This window comes from Thamnophis elegans, chromosome 10 (assembly GCF_009769535.1).
Source record: "Thamnophis elegans isolate rThaEle1 chromosome 10, rThaEle1.pri, whole genome shotgun sequence".
NCBI lineage: Eukaryota > Metazoa > Chordata > Lepidosauria > Squamata > Colubridae > Thamnophis > Thamnophis elegans.
In genome coordinates this window covers 54,651,164-54,663,904 of record NC_045550.1, presented here as the reverse complement: position 1 = coordinate 54,663,904, position 12,741 = coordinate 54,651,164, and the positions used below count along the sequence as shown (strand labels likewise).

The window sequence follows — 12,741 nt, the reverse complement described above, 5'->3', positions numbered from 1 at the left end:
CATCCCAGAATGCACTGCTTTATTTCCTCGGGGACTGGAGAAAATACTCAGTGGGCTTGAATTATTTTGGCAGCTTAGTCAACTGCTTTATGGTCATTTGGAGGATGGCAAACAAGAATTGAAGTTAAAAACAAACAAGCAAACATAATTGCTATAGGATCAAACAACATTTGGAGCTGCTTGCTGGCTCAGATATTGCAGTATAAAGCCATGTCAACCATGTACAGATATTATAATTATTATTTGCAAAATTAAGTAATGTATTTCCTTTTATTAGGACGGTCTGTTCAGGATTAGAAGGTTGGGTGGTGGAAGGGAAGGATGGAGTTGTGGAGGTTGTTATTCATACTTCTGCAATTGGGTTTATTGTTAAGCGCGCGAGAGAGAGTGGCCAGGGCATTGAATATAGGACATTATAAGCAATATGTTCTTGCTTTGTCCTCTCCAATTCCCACCCTTTTAAAACCTATTCTTCTTGGTTTGGTGCCACCAAGAGCTGTGGTGGCACAGTGGTTAGAGTGCAGTACTGCAGGCTACTTCTGCTGACTGCAATTTAGCAGAATCTCACTAGACTTAAGGTTGATTCAGGCTTCCATCCTTCCGAGGTGGGTAAAATGAGAACCCAGATTGTTGGGGGCAATATGCTAACCCTGTAAACCGCTTAGAGAGGGGCTGGAAAGCATTGTGAAGCGGTATATAAGTCTAAGTGCTATTGCTATTTCACAGAAAGGGGAGAATGAGTCTTTTTGGAAAGAAGAACCATTACCTCTTGGCTCATTTTTTTTTCAAAGAAGAGTTCTTCCACTACTTTTCTGAGTGAAACAAAGGCAACTAGGCAGTTGCAAAACAGCCCACAATCACACTGTCCTGCATTTGGCATCCTAAGGATAACTGAACATCATGGTCATATCTGCCTAGACCTTGTTTTATCTTGTGAACCTGTTTTATAGCATTGTCAGACTAAGAGCACCACTGAAGGTTGGTAAGCAGTCCATTGGTGATGGTGAGGGTCTGTTAAAACAATTTTTTTAAATGCAGTTATCCAACAAATTAAAACTTTGCTGATTATCATTCACAGTTGATTCAAATCTGCCATTATATTTTGTCTGGAAGAGTTTTATTGTTGGCATAATTCTTTTAATCAAGATCTCCCACTGGATTCTAGCTCTGTTAATTATTACATATGTTAATAAGAGTGTATCGTTGCCATTTCTTCCTGAAAGCATTTTAACATTTGTTTTGATACTCGTGGCTTCAAAAGAGATCAAACACCTCTTTGGAACTCAAGTGGTAATCCAAGAATTCGAGAGCCTCTAAATTAGGGTTTCTCAAAGCTTTACTGCTGAAACTTTGTACTTAAACTTTACACTACTTTAACATGTGTAAAGGCTCCCTTTGGCATTTCTGTGTAATTCTCGATTCAGGATATGCCATCTTTGAGTTTAGCCATTGGGATGCATCTCTTCCTAGATTAGGGACGTACATAGTTCCAAGATTTTCTAGCTCGGGTTAGGAAAGATTCCTACCAAAACCAGTCAGTTTAGATAATTCAGAAGTAGATGGACCAGTGTTGTAAGTCAGGTTTCAGCAACTTCCCGTGGTCCATGTATTATACCAGAACAATGGATGATCATTACAGTCTCCTTGGTAGGAGGTATGACTGGAACAACAGATCATGCAGAAATTCTGTAATTGAGGAAAAAATGCTTTGAACCTCCAGCAACCTTTACTGCTCTTTTATCTTGGTACATGGGCCATGTTTTAATCTGCCTTGATGTAAAGTTTGGGAATCTCCTTTTCTTGGGTTGGATGTTATCTTCTGGCCTTGCCTTCTTATTGCTGTACTTGCTTTTTTGGAAACCAAAAGCTGTTTGTTGTACGTGTATCCAGTAAGTTGCTTCTTGGTTTCATTATGCTACGTATGCAGTCCCATCTCTCTAAAGTCCTCGGGATCACAAAAGCCACCAAGGAGGGGAGACGGATAAGTCTGTTCTGCGTTTTTGCATCATCTTTACCTGTTGCTCTTTCGTGGGGTTTTCTTTTCTTCTTTCTGCTGCTGGATTCAGAGCAGGGAATTTCCCAAAGATGAAATTTATGAATGGCAGGAATCTATGATCACAGCTGGTATAATCTGGCATAAAAATGAATTTTCTTGCTTTTGATTTATAATCTTCTGGAGAACGGTAAATACTGTCTGTCTGCTTGGGCAAGTTCTGGAGGGCTGCTATATCAAGGTGTGTAGAAAAATGTACAAAACCTGTATAGCCATTTTAAAAAGTCAACGCCTAAAATATAGCCTGCTAAATAAATATACCCACAAAGCACATTTGGAGCCAAATCCATAAAAATAAAATAATTGATTATGTTACCTTTCTTTTAAAAAAGGACTTTCATATGAGGATACATATATATTTGGATTAACTTCTGCCAAGGCAAGGGGAAAAATAGATTAAAAGGTGTTGGAAATTTGTCCTGCAGCCTGTTTTTTATATGCATATATGCCAGAGGCGCAATGGTTAGAGTGCAGTTCTGCAGGCTACTTCTGCTGATCACTGGCTGCCAGCAGTTGGGCAGATCGAATCTCACCAGGCTCAAGGTTGACTCAGCCTTCTAACCTTCTGAGGTCAGTAAAATGTGGACCCAGATTGTTGGGGGCCATAGGCTGACTCTGTAAACCGCTTAGAGAGGGCTGTTAAGCACTATGAAGTGGTATATAAGTCTAAGTGCTATTGCTAAATGCTATTTACTTGTTGCTTTTTGTCACTTTCAGTTGACTGCTGTTTACTGAGTTACAATCTGTTCAGTCTACACTTTAGCCTTCTTACTGATTATTAGGAAGCCATTTAAATTGAGCTGATTGACTATTTATTTATATGACAAGAGGTGGAATTAGACTTGAACAAAGTTCCTAAACTGAACCACCGTAACTAATTTTACGGTGTTATTTATTAATATGAAAGTCCTCTAGTGTAGCCACCATTCATAATTAGCTGGGATTATTTTGGTCTTTGGAATGGCTGATTGGGAATACAGACTGAGAAAATGGCTCTACCGGTTTCAGAGTGTATTATGGACACGGCCTTCAGACAACTTGAATTCACAGCTCCCTTTTCTCTTCTTGCTCCAGGTTGAAGAACGTTCCAGACTTAACCGGCAAAGTTCCCCAGCCATGCCTCACAAGGTGGCCAACAGAATTTCTGACCCAAACCTTCCACCTCGATCAGAATCCTTTAGTATTAGCGGGGTGCAGCCTGCTCGGACACCACCCATGTTGCGATCAGTGGATCCACAGGTATGGTGTCTTAGTAAAGCCTCCTGTTCTTTGCTTCTCAGATACAGCTCAGACAAGAATGTGACAGATTATTCTCATCAAAGGTAATGTCATCTCTAAACAATTACCCTGTTCAACAAGCCTTAACATTTCAGAACAACGCAGTCAAATTCTGCATGTAGTTTGTCATGGATAATTCAGTTCCACTGCCAATGGCAGTGTTGGCAAACTTTTTTGGCACTGTGCCAAAACCTGTGCCCGAGACCAAAAGAGCAGCCATCCGGTGTGCATGCGCGTGCCAGGAAGATGTTCTACCAGTTTCCGACATGTGCATGCACCAGAAACCGGAAGACCAGGTGGCCATTGCGCATGCGTGTGCCAGAAACTGGAAGAACATCTTTCCGGTGCACGCGTGCGCAATGGCCATTTGGTTTCCCAGTTTCTGGTGCTCTTGCACATGTGAAGACCAGCTTTACAATGTGCCGGAACCCGGAAGAGCAACGGGCAGCGGCTCGTGTGCCCGGAGAGATGGCTTTGCGTGACAATTCTGACACACGTGCCATTGGTTCGCCATTACGGGCCAATGGTCTCTTTTCTCCTCGTCCCCTTATCTGAGAAGAAAATTTGTTTAAAAAAATGTGGCCTAGCTGTCACAACCACCATATTGTCCTCTGGATAGGGAATTATAATGAAAATAAAATTAGGGATTTTTACTCATCCTGTTATTGAAGTACAGTAGGCGTCTGTCCATTGTTCGAGGTCATTCTGTCCTAAGAGATGTTCATGAAAGTGCTATTTGAGGAGGCTGATGAATAAGATGTGCAAGTCCCGATGAAGTTGCATGTATTCCTTGCTTTCCTGGAAGAAAATGTAATCCATGGAGCTGCTTTTGAGACAGCAGATTTCATCTGGGCTTCTTGTCTCCATTGGCCTTTAGGAAAAAAAGCAGTAGCAATGGAAATTTTTGGATGGCTTAGTGACCAGAAATAACAGTGGGGAAGTCATAATGGGCTGGAAAGAGAACTTGTAGGCAAGATAGGGAGGTAACGTGGGTCAAACCTTGTGATCACTTGTTATTTTAGACAGTCAAATAAACGTTGAGCTAACTTTAGGGTGGGGGCAATGAAAAATGTATCAATCTGCTCTTAACCTTGCTCTTTGGGAGAGGGGTCAAAAGTCAAGCCGTAAGGAAACATGCTCCAGGAATTATGATAAATATTTAAATGGTGTTTCCAGGTAATGTGGAATTGTGTCTTGTCTTTTTCTCTTTTGGGATAAGCAGTGGCATGCATGGAAAAAAAAAAAGGAATGTCTCGTTCAAATAACATACGGTAGATTTCATTATTATTTTAAAAGCCCAGTTCCTGTGAAGCTATTCTGGGATGTGTTTGTCACATGCTCCAAACCGCCACAGAATTATATATGTGAACACATTTGCATAATACATATTTAACTAAATTGTGAATGTGACATAATGGAAGTATATACTGCAAGGTATCAGCATATTTGATGGAGATCCAGAGAATCTTCTCTGGAGCGAATTTGGCTTTGCTGCCTCCTTCGATTCTTGGTAATATGAGTGAAATTAATAGTACCGTATTTGTCTTTGCATTTCCATGGTTCCATTCATAATCTCATCATCAGTTCCACTCCAGATCATTCTTTTTTCTCCTTCAATTGTGCAAAAAAAAAAAAAAAAAACACCCCACATGCTCCTATGTTAGTCAGCTTGCTTACAGGGTGATAAACCAGTGGTTTCCATGAAAGAAAAATGAGAAGATAACATATAAAATGCTGCTTTGGTCCAGGATGGCAATTCTTCTCGCTCGCTTGTGACCCATTCTTCCAGTTAAAGTAAAACAAAATATTGGCCAAGCTTTTTCTTTGTTTGTTTATATACTTGCTTTTTTCCCCCGCATCTTTTTTAGCTGGCATATGTCATTTACAGCATGGAAATTGTGTGTTTGTGTTAAAACTAAGGGAAATACATAGTGTCCAAGCCCCCTTTGGGTCAGGCGCATGTCGTGAATAGTTTCAAACAAAAGCTTTACTGTTAGTCCCATTGTTACAAGAATCTTGCCAGATTGAATGCATTGTCTTGTGAATGGTGAGATAAGGCTTCGGGGATTCTCGGGGAAGTCGGATCTGTGCCGCTTTCTGCAGTGCAAGGATTCTAAGCTCGATCCCTGCTTAACGCCTCCCTCTAGTCTAGTTGGAGAGTCCGCCACACTTTGCCCCTAAAATAATATTTAGAATTTAATATCTTACAGGAGGTATAAATAAGCAACTGAATACAGCAAACAAAATTATGAGGTCCTTTGGAGTTTTGGTTTTTCCTTCTTGTCCGAACAATTGTTGGTAAGGATTTATGGCATACCAGCTGGTATGGTGAGGATATCATGGATCAGACAAACTAAGATTTAATGACAACGTGACCTGTGTCTGTCCAAATGATATTTAGATTCACGATTTTCCTTTTATTTCCTCTTGTAGCTATCAAACCAATTGCAAAGTTACTTTTTCCTATTTCTATTTTGGCAACTCAGTGCAACCCAAATGAGGAGCCACCTGCATTTCTGCACATGATTCCTAATCATTATAATTTTATAGTAGTGTAAATGCAGAAAGCATTACACTTTTTGACAACTCACCTGAAACACCTGAAAACAGCCACTCCACTTTTTGAAATGTTCTTTTAAAATAAAGAAGCCGAACACCATGGATCTGACATACCAACCCAATGGGTGGAAATAACAATCATTATGGAAAAATCAAGTTTCCTTTGTTTCTGGATATCATAGACCATGCCAAACGAAACAAACATCTCATACGTAATTTTCTTAACATCATTTCATAAATAACACATTATCATATAACTAAAAAAAGCCTATGCTTTAACAGATGTTCTTAGAGGAACAGAATTCAGGCCGAATAAGGAATCTCATCTTTGGCATTTCCTGACCTTCATCCACTTATTATTGAAAGATCTGAATTTCATTTTTTTTTTAAATCAAATTCATTTTTAAAAAACTAAAACGAAACTAAAATAAAAATTGGGGAAACAAATATTTTTTTTTAAAAAAAAAACATGCTTCGTTATACTCTTTTTAATAACTTTTTTTTTCCCACTTGATACTTATGACTTTGTTTTAACTTGGTGCGTAGATTCCACATCTGGTCAGTGTGAAATCCCAGGGACCTTCCTTGCCTGCCTCTCAGTCACTGCATGAACAACCCACAAAGGGAATGGCTGGGTTGCAGGAAGCCCTAACGGTGACCTCTCACCGCACTGAGATGCCAAGGCAGAACTCGGACCCCACTTCCGAAAAGCCTCCTCTCCCCCCTCGTGTTGAAAAGTTTGATCGAAGTTCTTGGTTACGACAGGAAGAAGACATTCCACCAAAGGTAAAAAAAAATTAAAAAAGGAATCATGCTAAGTTGCAAAATTCGGAATAGGAAATAGCTTAGACTTCGTGAACAGCGCTGCAAATCTTAGCAGGGGCTCTATCCCAGTATGGCCCTGGTGACTCCTGCATTTTAACGTCCAAATGCATTAATACTTCAGGACAGGCTTCAAATTCCTTTGAGGGCAGTAACTGTAATAACTCTGTGATAGACGACAAAAGGGTACCAGGTTCGGCCTCCAGTAGAACTAGCCAGTTTGAGCTGCCAACGTCCGGATGCTATGGTGGCGCAGTGGTTAGAGTGCTGTACTGCAGGCTACTTCAGCTGACTGCTAGCTGCAGTTCGGCAGATCGAATCTCACCAGGCTCAAGATTCATTCAGCCTTCCATCCTTCCAAGGTGGGTAAAATGAGGACCCAGATTGTTGTGGGCAATATGCTGACTCTGTAAACCGCTTAGAGAGGGCTGTAAAAGCACTATGAAGCGGTATATAAGTCTAAGTGCTACTGCTATTGCCTGCTAGAGGGCAGCAAGGAGCGACTATGCATAAACTATATAATTGCTACTCTGAAGTGGTTGCCAGGTTTTGCTTTCGCTTTTTTTTTTCAAACCAGATCTGGTAAACGTAGTCCCCAGCAGCTCACTACTCCATTCATTCGTCCATTCATTCATTCCATTTATATACAGACAAAATCCAAAGACTCTTCACTTTACTTGCGATAAAACAAATACTTTGAAAACAAAAGCACAGTCAATCCAGTTTAAAACATGAAGAAGCCACTGAGACGGAGTAGCTTGCCCCCAGAGTTTCTGCCAAAGAGGAAATTCATCCAGCAAATACAATGCTAATTTCCTGCAGCTAAGAAGCATCCTCGGTTTTTGTTAAATACCACATCAGAGCCACTTTCCAAAAAGTAGTTAATGGGGCCATATGAAAACTTAATTGGTTTTCCGTTTCGGTGTAATTATAATCAGAATCAATATATAATATCCCCACTTTATATTGCAATTAATAATGATCTCTTTTAGTCTAATTGCAGCGGAATAGACTCCAGAAGATATTTTAGCGTGATGTGCAACCTTATGACCTCAGGTTATGAGGCAAATGTAATGATCTGGATAAAACCAAATAAAAATTCCTTGATTTTCCATAGCTTCTTGGCACGAGTCCACTGCATAGTTAAAGAAATCCATTGGTAGCTATTGACTACCTGTTAGAGATGTATATTAATCCAGTTTTTAAACTATAATGGCCAAAGCCATGAAGTTTTCAATCTGGAGGCACCGCCTGACCTCCTCTAATAGTAGTCATATCTTCTGAAAATAGGCAAAGAGGCTCATAGAAAAGTCCTCCCCCCCCCCCCATAACTTCCCTAATATGAACCCAAAATTATTCTGGACAGGCCCTCATACCCATAAGAACGAAAGGCATATAACATGTTATACAAATAATAAAAGTTAGCTAGGCTTACCAGCTGTAGGGAGACAGCCCATCCTCAAATGTGTTCTAGTACAGGAAGTCTTCGACTTACGACCACAACTGGACTCAAAATTTCTGTCACTAAGTGAGGCATTTGTTAAGCGAATTATTATGTCCCCATTTTACGACTTGTCTTGCCACAGCTGTTAAGTGAATCAATGCAGTTGTTAAGTTAGTAACACTGTTGTAAGGGAATCTGGCTTCCCCATTGACTTTGCAGGTCAAAAGTTCACAAAAGGAGATCACATGATCCCGGGACATTGAAACCGCCATATATATATGAACCAGTTGCTGAGCACCTGAATGTTCATCACATGACCATAGGGATGCTGCAATGGTTGCAAGTGTGGGAAAAAAGTCATGTTACTTTTAGAATGGAATAACAGAGTTGGAAGGGACCTTGGAGGTCTTCTAGTCCAACCACATGCTCAGGCTGAAAACCCTACACCACTTCAGACAAATGGCTATCCAACATCTTCTTAAAGACTTCCAGTGTTGGGGCATTCTCAACTACTGGAGGCAAGTTGTTCCACTGATTAATTGTTCTAACTGTCAGGAAATTTCTTCTTAGTTCGAAGTTGCTTCTCCCCTTGATTAGTTTCCACCCATTGCTTCTTGTCCTGCCCTCAGATACTTTGGAGAATAGGTTGACACCCTTTTCTTTGTGGCAGCCCCTGTCACAGTGCCGTTGTAACTTTGAATGGTCACTAAATGAACTGTCGTAAGTTGAGGACTACCTGTACAAGTTGTTTTCTTACCTACATAGAATATAAGAATGTTTGGCTGGATTTCCTGTTCTGCCTTTAATCAAATGATCCTAGAGATAGAATCAAGGGGGATTCTATCAGAGGGATGGAATCAAGATCACGTGAAGTGTTAATACCGCTTTATAATGCCTTGGTAAGGCCACACTTGGAATACTGCATTCAGTTTTGGTCGCTACGATGTAAAAAAGATTTGGAGATTCTAGAAAAAGTGCAGAGAAGAGCAACAAAGATGATTAGGGGCCTGGAGGCTAAAACATATGAAGAACGGTTGCAGGAACTGGGTATGTCTAGTTCAATGAAAAGAAGGACTAGGGGGGAGACATGATAGCAGTCTTCCAATATCTCAGAGGCTGCCACAAAGAAGAGGGAGTCAAACTATTTTCCAAGGCACCTGAGGGCAGAACCAGAAGCAATGGGTGGAAACTAATCAAGGAGAGAAGCAACTTAGAACTGAGGAGAAATTTCCTGACAGTTAGAACAATTAATCAGTGGAACAGCTTGCCTCCAGAAGCTGAGAATGCCCCAACACTGGAAGTCTCTAAGAAGATGTTGGATAGCCATTTGTCTGAAGTGGTGTAGGGTTTCCTGTCTAGGCAGGGGGTGGACTAGAAGACCTCCAAGGTCCCTTCCAACTCTGTTACTCTGTTCTAGATATGAGCTACACTGGGATGTGTGTGTTAGAACCTCTTACAGGAATATACCAGCCAAGGCAAGAAGCAGACATCAAAACCAACGATTGCTGCATGGAATCTGGAATAAGATCTCACTCTGAGCCAAAATCCTTATAGCATTCCCCAGCATTATTTTGGCTACGGCATTCCAGGTTACAGCATCAAGCCGTTAAATATATATATGCATGAGATCAATATGCTGTGCGAGCTGACATATAATATAAAAGGCTGTTAAAACAATGTTGCAGAGGATGTGGCATGTCTGTCTTTTGGCTTCCCTTCCCTTCTCTCACTCCCGGCTTTGCATTTAGAAAAGAAATCTGCAGTAAGCACAAAACTTGCCATACTGGATCAAACCTGTAAGCTTTCCAGGCTGACATCATGCCTCCAGATATAATCAATATTAGTTAGAATATTGCACAAACGCTCCAGAATCTTAATGCTCTCACGATTTGATGGCAGCAGTTGCTCTTTAATTAATGCCTTTCCATAGTCACCTACTTAGAATTAAGTCCCACCGAAATACATGGGACTTTCTCCTAAGGAAATGACTATTAGGTTGCAATCTAAGGCTCTGTTCCAAACTACTAATGCAGATACTGCTTTGTTTTCTTTAAGGCTCTTATAAAAAAAATAGTCTCTCTTTCATGCTGAATCTTGGATTGCACAAATATGAAAATAAAGGAAAAAACAAATAGCTGATCGATGAAATGCAGAGATGTTCCTTGTATATTTTTCCCCCCAGAGAAAAAAAATTACACCGGTGTCATGAATAATTTATACAATGTTTACCGAGAAAGATTAGGAATTTCTCCCCTCCCCTCCCGATAATTTATTTTCAAAATGAGGTCACCTTAGATTCCCCAGGAACAATGGTGAAGAAAACAAGCAACGTTTTTGTGTCCAATCTTAAAGGGAGAAAGCCGTCTTGAATTCGGGATTGTCTTTGTGATTAGGTAATTGGCCAATAAGATGACCACAGAGAGATCTCCAACCAGCTTAAGAGATGGGGCTCTCGGTTAACTGCATTTTAGAACCATAACCTATGGGTAATGTGTTAAATTGCTTGAGCAGTGACATCAACAAATTTTTAATTCCCCGAGATTAACACTGAAAATGAATTATTCACATGAAGGAGAGAGGCAAAATAGTTATATAGTTTATTCTTTTCGAATACAATTACACGCAGTTAGAACTGGGTTGTCCATGGAGATTATCAGTCATTCAAGTCATAGTTGTGCCAAAGGTGCTTTTTCAAAAGGCAACTGGACTTTATTTTTCCTTGAAGACATTTCAATTCTCATCCAAGAAGCGCCTTCAGTCTTTAAGGAAACCGAAAGGTCTTCATGGAAAAATAAAAGTCCAGTTGCCGTTTGAAAAAGCACCTTCAGGACCAGGTTATTTGTAAAACTTTTATCCATGAAGAGTGGGCAAAAGATTTCATGTTGAAATCCTCTGTGTGTGACATTATTCGTGAAATACTCCATTTCATCTGCAAAGTGATTGCATTGAACACGTTGGAAGCATTCGAAAACGCCCCTTAATGGAAGCACTAGAAAAATGTTCACATATTGGAAACACAAGAAAAGGCCCTATAGTCTGCCTCAGCAACGGCTAACCTTTTTGTCCTCATGTGCCGAAAGCACGTGCCCATGCCCATAATGCAATGCGCACACCACCACCCCCTGTTTACCCCACCTAGATGTGTGCATGACTCTCCTCGCTTTCCCCTCTCCCCACACATACATTTGTGACACCACCACCCCATGCGCCCCATTTTGGGCCTAGCAGGCCTCCCTGCAGCCTCCTGGGACCAAAAATGGGACACTGGGGAGGGGGCGTGCTGCAGCCTCCCATGCTCCCCCAGGCCACCCTCACGTACACAAACAACCCCCGGTGCATGCACACATGACCCCCTCCGCACATGTGCGTGCATATCCCGTATGCATGGCAGAGACCCGAAAAAATCAGCTGGACAGCAGGAGGCACGCGTGCATGCGTGGTGAAGCTGAGCTGGGGCAATGGCTCGCATGCACGCAGAGAGGGCTCTGTGTGCCACCTATGGCACATGTGCCATAAGTTCACCATCACGGGTCTCTCTGATGGTGGCACAGAAGATTTCGCCTTTTGTGGCACCGGTGCTATGGCATATCCTATCTTTCTGTGTTCCACCTGCCCCAACAATGCCATGTTTCTCACTTCTCTTTTAAAAAAGCCACACACATAACTTTTTCCATCGACATCCTTATCACTAACTCTGCCTAACATTCCATTTAAAGGATTTTTTTTTTCCTGTGTTCTTACTCCATTTTATTTTATTTTATTTTCTACCTTAATGATATGGTTATGGAAAATTGCCTCAAGGTTTTCTGTAAGTAGAAGGATTATAAAAAAAATATTATTGTTCCATTATTACTATCACCACTAATAATAACAACACATTCTTCATCAGTTCAGCAGCAAAATCCACCAAGGTTACAGTTAAAAGTATGTGCCTATTATACAACATTCACTACACAGAACTCTCTTCCATTTTATCACATTTTAGATAGCCATAACCCTGGAACCGTGTTTCTCTTCAGACCAGTTCAGAAATGATTTGATGTTTGAGATCACAAACCATCACAGGAACATCTGTGCATAATTAAAAATCGGAATGTGTATATAATAGTCAAATCTACCTCCCATAAACATTTGTGTAAATAATCATCAAGTATTTGTATATTCACAATGTCTTTCTCTCTTTCAACAAGGCCATTGCTAAACAAGCTACTTTATGCTTGCTTTGGGAATGGGCTGTATTTCAGACATACTTTTTATGGAGAAGATCCCAAGTTCAGTCCTGGGCATCTCTAGTAGATATGGAAAGAAAAAGGTGATTAAAAACTGAGTGGCAGCAAAAGAAACCCAAACCCTTTCCTCCAACTCTGATGGGGAACTACAGTTCCCATCACCCACGACTTTGCTTGGCTGTACCGTTGAGACCCAAGATCCAATAATATTTGGAAGGCTGATTTCCCCACACTGGGGATAGACAGTACCGATCTAGATGAACCAATTATCTGGCTTGAAATAATGCAAGGGCAAATACATATATAGGGCCGTAACGTCTTGATATTCTCATCTACGCATTGCTTCTTATTACCGT

The 12,741-nt window shown here is 40.8% G+C and overlaps 1 protein-coding gene across 1 annotated transcript in view; it reads left to right on the top strand.

Moving 5' to 3' along the window:
- TNIK (TRAF2 and NCK interacting kinase) overlaps positions 1-12,741 on the top strand; it is a 350,683-nt gene that overhangs the window by 282,097 nt on the left and 55,845 nt on the right. Inside the window, exons 15-16 of the mRNA XM_032225673.1 lie at positions 3,128-3,292; positions 6,437-6,676. Of these exons, the coding sequence (XP_032081564.1) occupies positions 3,128-3,292; positions 6,437-6,676 (405 nt within the window). The remainder of the gene's footprint in view (positions 1-3,127; positions 3,293-6,436; positions 6,677-12,741) is intronic.